Source organism: Ischnura elegans, chromosome 3 (genome assembly GCF_921293095.1).
Source record: "Ischnura elegans chromosome 3, ioIscEleg1.1, whole genome shotgun sequence".
Classification (NCBI taxonomy): Eukaryota; Metazoa; Arthropoda; class Insecta; order Odonata; family Coenagrionidae; genus Ischnura; species Ischnura elegans.
Window position 1 is genome coordinate 3,593,286 of NC_060248.1, and position 16,010 is coordinate 3,609,295.

Genomic DNA, 16,010 nt, shown 5'->3' on the forward strand with positions numbered 1-16,010 from the left:
ACCAGGTTTCATTGACTTCATTAAACCTTAAATGTTTCATTCAATTTGCCCACAAGGGATGCCACACTCCTTATGAAAAGAATTTCTGAAGTTACTTCCAGACAGTGCATATAGGAGAATGGTCACAGACTCCACAGAAACGATTGCCAGAAGGGATTATTTAAGAAATAGGTTTCCAACAACAGACAGTTAAGAATCTCCTTCTTCAAGCACTACATAGTAACTCCCAGAATTTATGGGTAGCCCAAGATGTACACATCCCTCACACTGACTGTCAGAGCAATATACACCCATGCTTCACTCAGCGTGAGGGATGCATTCCATGGGGTTTTTCCCTGATCAAATTTGCATTATTCGAGACCATTTTAACGTGGGGAAGATAGGGATGTGTTCCCAATAGCATAGGTGTTAGGTATCGTATTTCCAACATAAAATATTTCTTTCTATTAATAGCCTTAGAAAACCTTATTTATATAAACATTTATAGTTTAAAATATCTTTGAAGATATTAAGTACCCATTAAAAGACGCTTTTTCTGTTAAAAAATATTCCTACGTGCCTATTGAAATTTACACCTTACCTGCAGGTGGGCTAATATCTAGAGAAAAAAACATGATAGATCATGGGTTTATTTTTAAGTTTATAAAATTATTGCGATGTTTATTGCACATCCATCCCAACATTCAACTGTTTCATATGACAGTGTGTGCGGACAATACGAACGTATATGATTGAGGGCAGTGATAACTTTAATCAAGGTGATTTTTTTTAGAAAGACACTGCCTGCTATAGGCTCCTTTATCAAGAAAAGAAGAAAGCTTTAGTTCGGCCTTCATTGGAGAGATTTTTCAAAAAAGTTGACTAAACACCAGGAAACAGCTTTAAATAAAATCAATAAATAAAAGTGCTTCTTTCTAAAAGTGTTTTTTCCATTTGAGTGCTGTTTAATTCATGTACGACATGTATACCTTTAGCAACGATATTACATGAAATATCATCCAAATTCCGTTGGTCTTTGTCTTTCTTGAATAACAAGTGAAAGGTACGGGATCACGAGATATGCTGTGACGAGATGTCACCCACCACGAAATTCTGATGGAAAAATTAAAAGCTATCAAGAGTGGGGGTTCAACAATTGCATTTTTTTTTATGCCCCTTGATATGCCTTTTTATTTACAGTGGACATGAGAAGTGGACTGGAACAGTGGAGTGGAATAAACTTAAACACCGAGATGAAGTTTCACTCCGTACCCAAAAGAATCGTTGTTTTTTTTTAATGTTATTTACATTTTCTGTGTATCTTCGAAAGAAACTACATAATGTGAGGTATTTTATTAATTTGTTAATAAATATAAAACCTCTGTAAACTATAGGGTTTTATTACGTATATTTCACTCTTTTGGAACATAACCCTTAATTAGTATGGAAGTCAATGGTTTGACTTTCGTACATGTTTTCAGCAATACATGGTGTGTGAAAGTCACGGACCGCCTACATTTCACTCCAACAGATTGAATTTTGGCAATAAAATATGTCAGAAGTTTTACATGTAAGCCCTGATCAACATAATGGAATTTATGCTGATGCAGTAAAAATCATAATTTTCAATTAAACCTATCTTTGGCTGAGCACATTTTGCGGATAGGTGACTTACCTTGAGTGAGCCTGCTACAACAAGAACGGATTTGATGGCACGCAGCCCCCAATCGTAATGGTCCTGTTTAGACAGCAACTCTTTGCAGAGAGTGTACAGTGTGATGAACTTGCGTGCCAAAATCCTGGCTTCTTGAAATCCTTCAGCAACCAACATGATTTCACAAATCAACTCAAAATCGGGAACCACCATTGCACATGGCCTAAAAAGACATATTTATAATGATAGAAAAGAATATCAGATACACATAAGAGCATTTATAACAATGGCATTAACTATCATTTTAAAAAATACAGCAAAAGACATCTCTTGGCCATAAAAACCGTATTTCTCCCCTATATATTTCGTCGCTCGCATGGGCTAATCATGTACTGTGGAAATTTTATACTCTCCTCAATAATGCATTTCAATGCAACGAGAAAATCCTCTGGCAGTCCTATAGTCCCCCTCTAATTTCTGAGTAATTCATCTAAATTGTGATCAAAAAAAGACCAGACTGATTTTATTCTGTGCAAACCATTCAACGGATTGAAACAAAACAAAATGTGCCATCCTGCGACACATCTGATGACTAAAACAAGAGGCGTTGCATTTTTTTACGTCGTGCCATACTTAGCAGCAGCACTTTGTGTCTAAACCTGTTCGTTGCCGTGTATTACGGCAGCAATGAAGGAGCTAGAGGAACAGGATGTGCGAGTGAAATTTTGTTTCAAACTTGGAAAGAGTGCTACGGAGAAATTTGGAATGATTCAGCAAGCTTTTGCAAATGAAGCTATGAGTCAAAGCCTGTGCTTTGAAGGGTAAAGTCGTTTTAAATTGGACAGAACCTTGACAGATGAAGATTCGCGAACAGGGGCGGCCTTCCTCATCAACAGAACCCAACCATGTCAAACTGGTGAACCATTTAGTGCAGGAACAATGCCGTTCAAGTTTTAGGGAGGCATCTGAAGAAGTGAGCATTAATTTTGGATCCTTTCAGACAATTTTGATGGACATTTTGAGCATGATGCGTATGAATGAAGAAGACGAGGATGGTGATTGCTCCAAGACATTTAGTGGAAGCTCTGATTGATTCCAGAACTTTAAACTGCAAACAAGTATTTTCAGTGCTGTAATATCAGGTGAGTCTGCAAGTGCTGATAGCACAGTCACCACAACATTTTCCAATGAACTCCAAGCTGTAATTAAGAGTGGTTCCATTCCCTCTCAACTAGTTTTTAATGTTGACAAAACAGGATTGTTTTGGAAGAAAAAGCCATCTCTTTCTTTCATTTTTAGGGAAGAAAATCTTGGAGTGATGTTTCAAAGGCATTTAAAGACTGTTGCTGCTTGGCAGTGGTGCAGTGGGTTTGGGGGATAAACCCCCCCCCCCCCCCCCAGAGCTCAGAGAAACTTTTAAGTTTAATACATTTTACTTCATTTGATTAATACACTAATAGAAGAGTGTAAGGATTACTAAAATATCCCTCAGAAATCCATAAAACTCACCATTTTGAACCAATTATCTTAAAACATTTCTGGGGGAGGGCCCCACACCTCTTGCTTATCCTGGCAGGTATACCACACACCCCAGGTCCAGTTGCTCCTGCCCTAGCCTTTATTTCTAGCTGCACCCCTGCTGCTTGGTGCTAATGCCTAGGAGGACTTCAAATTAAAGTCAGTCATGATTTATCATTTACAAACTCCAAGAGCAACGAAATGGTATTCGAAGTCGCCTTTTCTTTTCATTTGAATGAGCAACAAAAGGGCCTGGGTAAAACAAGAATTGTTTTCAGACTGGCTTGATGACTAGTCAACGGCTAGCAATGCATTACAAACCTCAGAGATATCATGCATTTTTTTCCTGGATGTTAGCCCGCCCGCACGAAAGGAGGGAATTTCAAAAGCATGAATGAGCTCGCAAAGTAGTAAATTTTACAAAGCCTTCCATAGGTATGGATTAAGTACGCTTAAAATCACAAAGTCACAGTGTGCCGTGGGTTTTGATGATCTCACCTGAAGAGGGCCTTCAAGTTCTCCGGGAGCTCTGTTCGTCCAGCATAGCCTGGATTCATTGTGATGAATATGCCCACCGTGGGGACCAGAGCGATTGGTTCACCCATGAAGTTGAACAGCGTCTTCTTATCTCTGATTGCATCCTGTGACAATAGAAACAAAACATTAAGATACATACATAATCCAATTAGAATTCCTAACTATTTATCACCATACTGCAAGTATACTAGCATAACTTCTGTAGCTTAATTCGATTGAATTACATTTTTCAAGAAAAGTCTAATGAATATTGTTATTAAAATTGAAAAATTAATGCCACAAACCATTTCTGAGAGAATATTGAATGGAATAGGTACGTAACCTTCTGTCGAAACTTTCCATGATTGGTTATCATTAGAAAAATCAAATGAAACTACAGTAGACTCTCGTTATTACGAAGTTCACGGGGCCGAAAAATCGGAGGTTCGTAATAACGAAGTTCGTAAGAACGTTTATTTTAGGATTCGTCGAAAGAAATAGTGTATTATAAACGCTATTAAATTATGCGGAAATATATATAAACAGGAAAATTCGTTTCAGTTTTTCAACAGAAGACTGCACCATGACGCAATCGTGGGTTGATTCCCAAACACATGAACTCCGATGTTCAAACTAAATGCGTCCCAAGACCTTGTTCCAAGGTTGATAAAATTACAGTCCGGCCACCGAGAGTTGTCCAGTAACAGACAATGGTCTGGGTAGGGGGTAAGGGGGCTAGGTAAGAAAGGGAAACGCTTACAAAGTGTTCCATGAAGAGAAGAACCGGAAGGGACGACGACCGTGAAGGACCTAGAGGAATAATCACTTGTTCTTGTGATTCGAAGAATGGGCTTATTTTGGTGGATCAGGCTTATTTTGGTGCTCGTTTATGCATTTGACAACGTTGTATGACTAGGCGAGGGTGTGAGGTGCGTTGGGGGACAGCGATTGGCTCTAAACCGTGCTGGCGCAGGATTATCCGCCCCTCCTATTGTGCCGTAATCGGACAACCCTCGCCAGCCGGTCTGCATGTAAGTTATCGGGGAGTACGGTTATCCTGCGGGATGCAACACTGCATTACACGTATGCGTTAACTCACGACTGTGGCAAACTGATCTAGCGGGGCCTGCGATGCATCCGGAGCCGAAAAAAAGCTCCCCGCGGTAACGAAGAACGGGCGAAATGCTGAACAGTTCCTAAATTCACACTGGATTCAATGATACCTTATTCAGATCGTGATCACAGTGAGAGTTTCCTAGTGCCACACCGCGTAGTATCGGCCAAATCGAAAGGCGCCGAATTTGAAATTTGAAAGTTTTGAATGCTCGTATCTCTGAAAATTCGTACATCGAATGTGTACAGGAAGAGGATTGACTGTACATCCAATCTACTAACGGTTATGAGTGGGTCACCACGACTTCACAGGAATGAAGGCTGTTATATGATGTAGCGCGTAAACTGATTAAAGAACCATAATTGACGCTCTTTGGCACAGTACACGAAAATAACTTAAACGTGGCGCGATTATTAAAACTTAAGTGTAGTGAATATCCACCTAAATGCCGTGACTTGTGCGTGTAACTTCGTAATAAAGTTCATATTGTAACCGCCGGGACCGGGACTTAGGTTCGTAATTTCGTAAAAACGAAAATTTCGTAATAACGTTTCTTTTACTATAGCTTGGATAGGCCTTTTCGACGGGACCAACGATTTGCTTCGTAATAACGAGAACTTCGTAACAACGTTGTTCGTATTAACGAGAGTCTACTGTAACATCTCCATAGTAAGAGGTAAAATGATGTGATTTACTCTCAGCATTTGGAGAGATAATAAGTGAAGCTGTTTACTAAACAGCTTAGGTCTAACCTGATTTTCTATGGAGCAGATCAAAAGTTTATGAAGGTCAATAATTCCAGAAAAAAAATGCTTAGCACTCAAATCACAAAGAAGTTCCAACGAATTTAAAACATGTTTTGGCGGTTGCTTTTGGGAAATGCTGCTGCATAGGTAACATTAATGCTACAAAAGCAACCACAAACATTGATAAAAGAAGCTGTGAAAATCTTCAAACAAGAATTTAAAATTTTATATGTATATGAAATCATTATTCACCCAAATTCTGCAAGATTTAATTAGCGACTTAACATGTTTTATGCTTCTGTTCATGAATTTCTATACAGGAGCCCCCATGATCATTATAATATATTTGGACAAAGCACATAAAAACACCCATGCCCCAGCGGGATTCAATAAAAAGGGGAACATTTTACCCTGCCAATACTGAGGCTGACAAAAACAGTCATTTTGCGGGGGTTATGAGGAGACTGTTGATTATAAATCATGTACATAATGACTGAGAATTCACCTGCACGGATTTCACCTGGACAGCAACAACAGAGAGCACCTCCACAGATATGCGGTTGAATTCATCAAAACAGCCCCACGCACCCGTTTGCGCCAGCCCCTTGTAGATATTCCCACATGACTGTGGGAAGACAAAAACAGATCACAATATATATCACTCAAAAGTAATAAGTGAAGAATTGGTTTGAAACCCCAGGGTCTATGCAAATAATTGATTAATACTTTCCAATAAGACTATTAACTTTCTCATGCCTAGAAGGGGGAAAAAAAGCATATTCATAGCATTCCAAAGAGAAAAAAAGATGAAATATTTTCATGAATAACTTACGAAGCATGTTTCTATGTACTGTTTTCATGTAACTTGATATTTCATTTGAAGCTGATGATTTATGGTCATCGTAACGTGAAACCTGTGCTAGCCATGATATGGGGTCATGCCTGCGGAGGAAGGGAAGGAAAGACTCTGAGGGAGTGGAAGGGGAGTGGAGGGGGGGGGGCAAGGACTGATGAGAATTTTATCAAACAATGGATGCGGGAAAATAATTCATCAGGACCATGATCTTCAAACAATCAATGCAGGAAAGTCACATTTTGGGGATCTCCACTAGTCTAAATGAGAGTTTTGAGTTGAGCGTACAAATTTTAAAAAACTCACTCACTGGCTTCAGAGGCCACACAGTTATTTATGCTGAATGCCTAGCTCTGAACATGTTAACCTTTTATTTATCGCCCCTTTAATGCCAAAAAGATCACCAATTTTCACTTCACAAAGTTCCATCATACAACTGATAAAACAAAAAGTGACCATAATTTCTATAGATTATTCATGTGAAAATATGCACCAATTCATGAGAGAGATAAATAGCCATCACACCTATGCTTCAATAATAAATTATCATCCAAAAGGTGGTCAATTTTGATTATTTTATTGCGTCATTTAAATAGACTTTTTATGGTAAAAAAAACCTCAGTCGCCGGAGGAGTATGCAGAGGAAATAAAGGGGGGTGGGGTGTGGATGGGAGCATTCCACCTTGTAGTCCATCTGCTCAGAGCAGTTGAAGACGTAGACGGTGATGCCAAGGGCACGCCCCAAGTCCTTGGTTGTCTCGGTCTTGCCCGTCCCGGCAGGCCCTGCAGGGCCACCACCCATCACAAGATGAAGGCTCTGAGCGAGATAAATAAAAGAAAAGTAACGGGTGCTTGCATCAATCTCCAGAGAATATTCAAGACATGAGTTCTGGCCAATTAAAAGGATGGCTTTATTCCTCACAAATACGAAAATCTTTGGTTACTGTGTCGCCATCCATCTTCAAAACAACAAATGGGTAAACATGTTCATTCAAAACTATAGCTGGAATCACAATTTAAAACAATGCATACATTTAAACAGGTTGCATGGTGACACCCAGTTTGCTGTTCTTTTAACACATGGTTTTAGTAAAAGGTTCAATAAAATATATCCATTTGGTTTAATAACTTCAGTCTGCATTTACATGGGAAAGGGAAGAAAATATTTCCAACAATCAAATAGCTAGCCTTTAAAAGAGATAAAATATGGTTGTATTCTCTGGCTAATGCTACTATTGAAATATGAGACATGTCGTCCACAATCCCATTTTGCATGAGATATTGTATCAGCTCTCAAGAGGGCATTGGGATCCACATGCACATGATTGCTCGCTGGGTAGCCGTCAGGTGGAAACCCCTCACCTGGGTCAGAGTGATGTAGCAGCGATCCGTGAGTGGAGTGATCACAAGACGAGGGGTGTTTCCTAGGTACTCATGGGAATAACGGAATTCGGCATCACAGATGTTGGCAAAGCAATCACCCTCCTTCTCATCCCACCTGCAAATCAATCAATCCAATCAAAGAGTAACACACACATCTGATAGTCACTGTCTTTACAAGAGCCCCATGCTCATGCCTTCCAGGTGTCACAGATAGCAAGAAGGCCCGATTGCTCTGCATGTTTATAGAACCTCATCACACTACGACTGCTTTACATGCATGACGCTGGGTGCGTGCATCTGTTTGGCGTGGCTACAATAATGTCTACAATATGGTTTCTCCCACCGCAGTTAAACTCATACTGGCAATCACAGATTTGTGTTCATGTCACTGCACATCCTGCATCACAAATTCACAATAGAATATGTTATTCTAAACATTGTTAATTGTGTTGCAGATTGCGCAGTTGCAATTTCATTTAATGATATAAGGATAAAAATCTCTTTCATTGGGAAGAAACATTTTTTATTGACATAAGGGGAACCATGTGAGTGCACTGTGACGTGAAACTATCGAGAGGAAGTTCAAAATCCAACTCACCGCAACTAAAGCATTAGTACATGAAACACTAGTATGTGGTATAGGGTGTGAGGCACCGTTCACAGCACGGCACACAACGTGTGTCGTGCTGTGAACGGAACGACAGTTGTCTCCAGTCGTCTCGTCTGAGAGCCACCTGAATTTCACGTGAATGGCTATTGACGAAAAGGAATTTCATATGAAAGTGGGCTCAATGTAGCATTGTCTATATTACACGCCATGCACGGCGCATCGCCGGGCCAAATGGCCACCGTGCCGTCAACGAACGATTCGACTCATTGGAAGACGTCCATAGAGACTGATGGTAACTTGAAAGGACGGTGCCAAGCTGTGGACAGAGACAAAAATTCAGCTCGTTTGAAAGTGGTCCAAGTGGCCCCGCTACGGAAATTTTACAATGTTGGCGAGTGACAAATTGACAAATGCGTGAGTTAGCGAGCAACTCTCAAAAGAAAAAAAAATGTGGTAGCCATGCAATCAGAAAGTAATACATGTGTTTTTTAATCTCTTCTCACTTTTTGGCCTTAAATACACTGCAGACCATTCCAGCATATGTAAAATTAAGGTAGCCATTTCTTGTCTCCCTCAATTACCGAGAATCACAAAAATCTGTTATTCGTGGCATTTTATTGAGTATTCATGGCATTTGAGGCACCTTTCCCAAACATCTGTTCATCCATTAGCAACTAAAGCCACCATGATGACAAGGTAAGGGCGTTGCACGGGGGAGATGAGCACTCGCCTGTGTCGGAGCTGTGAGACCCACTGGAAGGCAGACGCGCTCTCAATCTTGCTCTGGATCAACTTGGAGACAACGTCCCTCGAGTGCACATCAATCGTGCAGATGGTCATGATCTTCTGGCGGTCCTGCTTCGTCAGCTCCCCCAGTAGCAGCGAGATGAGCGTACTCAGCTGAGAAATCTACAAGCAGAGAGGACATCATGACACATTCATCGTGTGTGAGAGCAGATCATTCCCCTTGGTCCCTCATGAGAATTGCCTTCCCTCGACCCTAATCTCAAATGAGATCTTTCTAAATGCAAATTTTTAGTGAGAATATGTTGATCTGGGCTTTATTGTATAAGACTTATAAATAAAAACATTATCTACATAATTATTTCTATTAACCCACCTTGTAAATTGCAATGTTAATTGAGTTGCTCATTTGGCCTTAATTTTGGGACTCAACTGTGGAGTGCAGTGTAAGCAAGCTTTGGGACTTGCGTTAGGTAACATGATACCAACGTGGCAACTGAGTCAAGTCAGCCGTATCTTTGCGTGAGCCGGGTGGGAGGGCATGCCAAGTCTCACGGGAGAAAGAACAGACTGAAAATACGTCAAGGAATGACAAAACACATGTCAATGAAATGAATGTGGATAACAAAGTTTTCCTCTGCATTTCCCCGATAATGAAAAATACTTGTCCGGCCTCTCTCCAGTTAGAAACTTACCCCCATTGCCGGTAGAGATGTACCATGCACTTCTCCACATTCATAGAACATTCCAAGGGTAAATAAGAGTGGGATGGGTATGGCCTGGTTGAGGAAGAGGGGGCAGGATAAAGAGAAGTGCAGCGGTTGGGAGGAGGTGGGGTTGGTAAAGGGCCTTCAGCCTTGTCTGAGACTACGCTTGGGGGCCGTGTTTTTTTACGATGCACTCAAGGTCATCGCCGGGAAATGCTAGGGGGGTTTGGGATGCGTAAGTTGGGTGTCAGGAAGATCAGCAAAAGGCGGTAGGAGAGAGTAAACAAAGGTTTTGGAAAGAAAGATCTCTCGGAGTGGGGGAACGGGTAGGAGTGCTACAAGAAAGTTCATGGTTAGAGTTGGAAGTGCCTCTCCAGTACGAGTAGCCTGCAAAATGAATTGGAGGGTAAATAGAGCCCAATGTTCAAGATAGGTATCCTCCTCACTTTCATCTTCGTCTTCACTGCTATCATGTATGTCCTCTGCTTCTACTCCACTGTTTGCTGCTTAGACACTCGCTAGGCACCGACTGAAGCCCTTCGCACATTCCCTCATGAATTTAGTTCAAGCCCATATCTTACGATTCAGAGCTTCCAGGACGAAAGACAGTCAGACACTGCCTCCCTTGTGGATAGATAACTAAGTAATTACGCGAACACTTAATGCACAGAATCGTCAAAACCCTGTACAAATTGGCAATAGAGGAGCCATTTTACCCTCAATATGGGCTTATGTGTAAAGTATTATATCATCTGTGATATCACTTAATACATCACTCTGCCTAGTTGCTGACAACAACAGTATATTCCCCGATCTTTCCTCCCTCCGAAATTTAATGTTGTCACTAAAATGAAAAATATTTCCTCCATCATTGAGTGTCTTAATTCTCTTCATTACTCATAAATCCAACTGTTGATTTAAAATTTATTGTCACGAGGTCGCTTATTTAGCGGCAATAACAATGAAATTTGAGTAATTTTAAGGACTTGCAGCATTTTCTTGGATAGGAATGATTCAATTATGTAGGGTGTAAGCACCCCTGCTTAACCTTCCTCACATGCCAATTAACTACGAAGTATTGCCGATGCGATGCTTACCAGTTTGCTTCGGCTATCTCTTGTAATGGCATGGGTCTCGCAATAGCCCATGCTCATTTTAACGCTGTTCCACTGTATCAAGACAAAATTTACCCCCTAAAATCTGCCATTTCAAAATGCATGAGATTAAAATCTTTGTACTGCAATAATACATTGGAATGATTTTTAAAGTCATTCTCTGAGTTGCACAGCTCTTTTACAGTAAACAATTTATTTTGTCCTGGATCAATGAATTTATGTTCCATTCTGTAATAAGTGAGAGAGAGAGATGTGAAATGAATGAAAGACCTGCTTCTTCTGGTAGTCCTTGATGGCATTCTCGTATCCTTCCTCAAGGCGTGAGAAGGCAATATTCACTTCTGTGGTCCACCAGATCTGCGTGCCACACAACGACACCTGCGCAGGGTAGTCAAAGAGCCACTGCTCTCGCGCCTTCTCCTCGTACGACACGCACGCCTCCGCAAAGTAATGCCTTATGGTGGAGCGCATCGTGTCCTGCAGTTTGTTCAGCCACACCTCCACCTATTATGCACAAGGACACACATAAAACAATCTTCAAAATCGAACATTATTAGTTCAGTAAAACCTCTGTAAATCAATGCACAAAGCACCAAAATCTTTGCCCTTCCGAATAAAAGAGGTCACACATAAGAAGCAACAAAATGGCATTTCTAATTGATATTTCACTAAGTTTAGCAAAAATAGAGTCATTTGGTGTCTGGCTATGGCACTCAACTGAACAGTAGAATCCTGATTTAAGGTCTTTCAGGGGGGACAAAATTTAAAACATTAAATGCGGAGAAACGATAAATGAGGATGTGCCATTTTTTGAGGTTGAGTAGAGTGCGTGCTACAATTGGAACAACTTTCCATAAATATGAAATACAATTTGAAGTAATTAAAAGGAGTCATATGCAACAATAAAAATTTTTCATCAACACCCAGGTCTCGTATAGCGCAAGGGATGCGTTCCTTGGGGTCTTGGCGATATACAAATTTGCGTTACACGAGAGCGTTTTAACATTGGGAAGATAGGGATGCGTTCCTGGTAGCATAGGTCTTGGGTATTGAATTTCCTCTAAAACATATATACAGTAAAACCCCTTATTTACACTTTTCTAGGGACCCAAGAAAAAAAGTGTAAATTGCGGGAAAATGCAAATCGTGGGAAATAGAGAATTTTCACTTTTATTCATATACTGGCTTTGAAAATGTTAATTTTTTAATTGTTCACTAAGCATTATGCCATAACACTGTTTCCCTCTGAAGCACAGTGTTTTTGCTGGCAGCAAGAATTAAAAAATAATCCTGTTTTGTCTGCAATGAAAACATCTTTTGGGCTGTAACCTTCCAGAACTCTAATATATTCAGATTCTTTCCACTGAGTTGCTGTCTCTATGTTAACATCTTTGCTTTCACCACTCACCATCTTATATACAAGACTGTACCTATTTTTGAATCTGCCCAACCAACCATTATAGATGCCGTGGAATCTTCGATTCCCAATCTTGTGGGGAAATACTTTTTTCTCAAGGGCCTTTGGTCCTGTTTACACGATACATTAACATGTATGAGTTAATTTCTGCTTGCATGAATGATTTTTGTGGACCGGAACGGGATATGTATGAATGTAGACAGGGGCAGATCCAGGATTTTTTTCTGGGAGGGGCACTAGAGGGCCTGACAGGCAAAATATCTTGTCTTAATTGAGATTAAAAACAAGATATAACAAAGACTTTACAAAATTCTCTTTATTTTTATATCAAATTTATTCTTATTGAATTAAATGATTGAGCCTCCTTGAGTAATACACAAAACAAAGCGAACATAATGATGACCATCAGGGGCGGATCCAGGATTTCTTTCTGGGGGGCACAAGCAATGCTGTATCCAGGATTTTGATCTGGAGTGGGGGGGGGGGGGGCACAATGATACCACGTTATACAAAACGAACGCAATGATAACCGGACCGTATTAAAAATCTTGCATATTTTTAAGTCTGGGGGGGCACGTGCACCCCCCCATATATCCTCCTATGATAACCGTATTCAAATTTTATCTCTTTTTTTAAGCATCTGGGGGGGCACGTCCCCATCCCCTAAATCCGACTATGAATGCATGAACCAAATTTGAACAGGTTCTATTTTCTGTTCGTGCATATACGCACAAGTTGGGTGAATACACGGTGCATTTTCGTGTTCATAATTTAGACAATAACTTGTACGGGTTAATGTACTATGTAAACAGGCCTTTAGATGACACCATTTGCTGGGACATTTGATGATCTTGCACCTAAAAACTACTCTTTTAGAATTCGTTCTATTTATTCTTACCTGGAATTCTTCTCATATATTCTCTTTTTTGATAAATGTCCGCACTGGTTTGCATATTTTACAATGGCATCGCGATTTTTCACCACGGTATTGAATGTTGAGACTGGGAATCCGAACGGATTGCCAAGTCCCAACATTCGAGTCGCCAGCGTTTGAATCGATGCGGGTTCCGGTGTGGGAATCAACTATCTCTATAATTTTCATTTTCTCGTCAATTAAAAATGTCCGTTTTTCACCTCGAATTTCCATTTTCAAGCCGGATCAATTCTATTTCCCGTACGAGTTGAGGGTAACTCGAGTTGCCGATCGGCAACACACGAGTATCTGACCTATACTCCTCGGCGATCAAGTGCGTAGTACAAACTGTCATGGGACTTCATAATTTTTTAAATTTACAATAGTTTGCGATACACTGCTATTTGAATGGGATAATTCAAGTTTAAATAAGTTTTTCAAAAGTATTTAATTAACCCATAATTGCTACGCAACTGTTGAATGAAGTCAGCGCAAATGATCCCAGATGTCGGTCAAGTTATATAGTTCTGGCATTTATCACGTCTGGTTCCCTTGCAAACTCTCGTATCAAATTATCGACTACATGATTATTGTCAACATTCCTTCAGGAGTTCTTGCATTATAATTAAAACATAGCTCGATTGCTCAATACACCTACTTTCATATCGTGAATCTTTTCGCCGCTGACAGAAAACGAGAGGACGTAGTTCAACTTTCCGACGTTAGTGGCGTTCTGTCCCGCCACATTCAAATTCTTCCCGAAAATAGTTCTCATTACCTCTTTCAGTCTTAGATTTTTAAATAAAAATGCGCAAAAGGAAGCCAAAAGACAGTTTTAAGGGCTGATATGCGCGAGTAATTGTTTTACTACGCAAAAAAATTTTTTTTAGTCGGCACGTCGTGATGCACATGGCGGGAAAACGAAAAAAACACGGCGTAAATACAGGGTTCTATTTACATTGGAGAGATAGGAAATATGACGGGACCCAGAAAAAAACTTGCAATTTGCGGGAAAACGTAAATTCCGATAACGCAAATACGGGGTTTTACTGTATTCATATAAATAGCCTTAGAAAACATTATTTATATAAATTTTTACAGTTTAAAACAACTTTAAAGATAGTATGTACGCATTTGAAGGCTTTTATTCACATTAAAAAAAATTATTACGGGCTTTTGAAATTCCCTCTTGTCGTGCGGGTGGGCTAACATCTGCTATCTCAGGGGTTCGTAATGCAGTGCCGGCAGTGGACGATTTTTCAAACCAGTCTAAAAACAATTATTGTGTCATCCAGGACCTTCTGTCGCTCATCGAAATGACAGGCAAATGCTACTTTGAATGCCATTTCATAGCTAGCGGAGTTTATGAATGATAAATCATTTTAATTTTAAGTCCTCCGAGGCATTAGCAGCTACGTGAAACAGTCTTTAAATGCCTTGAAACCTGACCCAGGTTTTCCTTCCCTGAAAATGAATGTACGAGAATGCATTCTTTTCCAAAAGAATATCGTCTCATCAACACTAAAAACTAGTTGAGGGGGAAAGGAGCCACTTTCAATCACAGCTTGGAGTCCATCAGAAAATGTTGTGGTGACTGCGCTATCAACACTTGCAGATTCACCTGATATCGCCGCACTGAAAATACCTGCTTGCCGTTTAAATTCTGGAGTCAACCGGAGCTTTCACTAAATGTCTCGGAGCGATTACCACTCTCGTCTTTTTGTACTGATTCACCATGAACTTTCCGTATGTGTAGACCGCTTGGTTGAAGTTGGTGCGGCTGAGGTCACTGATGTTTTAACTTCGTCTTTATTTAGAATAAGGCTTCATGCGTTTAAACTTCCGCGCAATATCGCTTTGACGTTCTCCATTTTCAAAGCAATTGACCTGTATCAATTTCTCTTCTAGGTTTATGGTTTTTCTTGATAAATTCTTGATTTTTCTACCCGCATTCCTATTTTTTGCCATTTTCTCTTGGTTTTTACTCTGCATGGCTCTATCGAAATCACCTTCTACTGCTGAACTGTGTTCTTGAGACGCAGAGGGCCTACGACTGCTGGGAGGGAACGAGGCTATTGTGTTTGAGACTCTATCGGGGACCCTCTTATATGTTGGTGCTCTTCATGTGCAACTCGGCCACCGCTCCATTTCTCCCCCGTGAATACCGATGACCTTGAAGGCTTTAGCGTAGACCCTCTACCTGGAAGTCAATCGCCCGATAACCTATGACGGCAAAAATTACGTCTCATCCAGTATTGCTTAAAAAAAACTCATTTCCACTAGCCCCACGATTAATTAATGATCTAAATTAACTCATTCTGTTAAGGAGACGAGATAAATTACTTCGGTAGGCCGACTATCTGGACCAAATGACGAGTAATCCTTTTGGCCATTGCACAGCAATGGATTTCGATTAATATATAAACAAAAAAGAAGATTTGAGGCAAGCAATAATATTTGTATGCGTAAAATGGTAGAAATTTTGTGTGTACTTAGCGCAAGTTCACTTTTTATCACGAGAGCGTTTAAGATTTTTGATTAGGCGACACTGCGTTGCAATGTTTCCCCGAGGAATGAATTTGCGCTATATTGAAATTGCGCTAATCGAAATTGCGCTATACGAGACATGGGTGTATTGAATATGCTTTTCCCAACGAAGGTTGGAAGAAACTTTTCAGAAAACGGCATAAATGGGGTATAAAATCAAATATGATAAGCAATTTAGGGATATTTTAAGAATG

The 16,010-nt window shown here is 40.2% G+C and overlaps 1 protein-coding gene across 1 annotated transcript in view; it reads right to left on the reverse strand.

Moving 5' to 3' along the window:
• The window catches only part of LOC124156654 (dynein beta chain, ciliary), a 315,587-nt gene that overhangs the window by 133,698 nt on the left and 165,879 nt on the right, over positions 1–16,010 (reverse strand). Inside the window, exons 35-41 of the mRNA XM_046531313.1 lie at positions 11,210–11,443; positions 9,104–9,282; positions 7,743–7,878; positions 7,063–7,197; positions 6,033–6,152; positions 3,650–3,792; positions 1,655–1,856 (exon numbers count right to left, since the gene is read on the reverse strand). Coding sequence (XP_046387269.1) covers positions 1,655–1,856; positions 3,650–3,792; positions 6,033–6,152; positions 7,063–7,197; positions 7,743–7,878; positions 9,104–9,282; positions 11,210–11,443 — 1,149 coding nt within the window. The remainder of the gene's footprint in view (positions 1–1,654; positions 1,857–3,649; positions 3,793–6,032; positions 6,153–7,062; positions 7,198–7,742; positions 7,879–9,103; positions 9,283–11,209; positions 11,444–16,010) is intronic.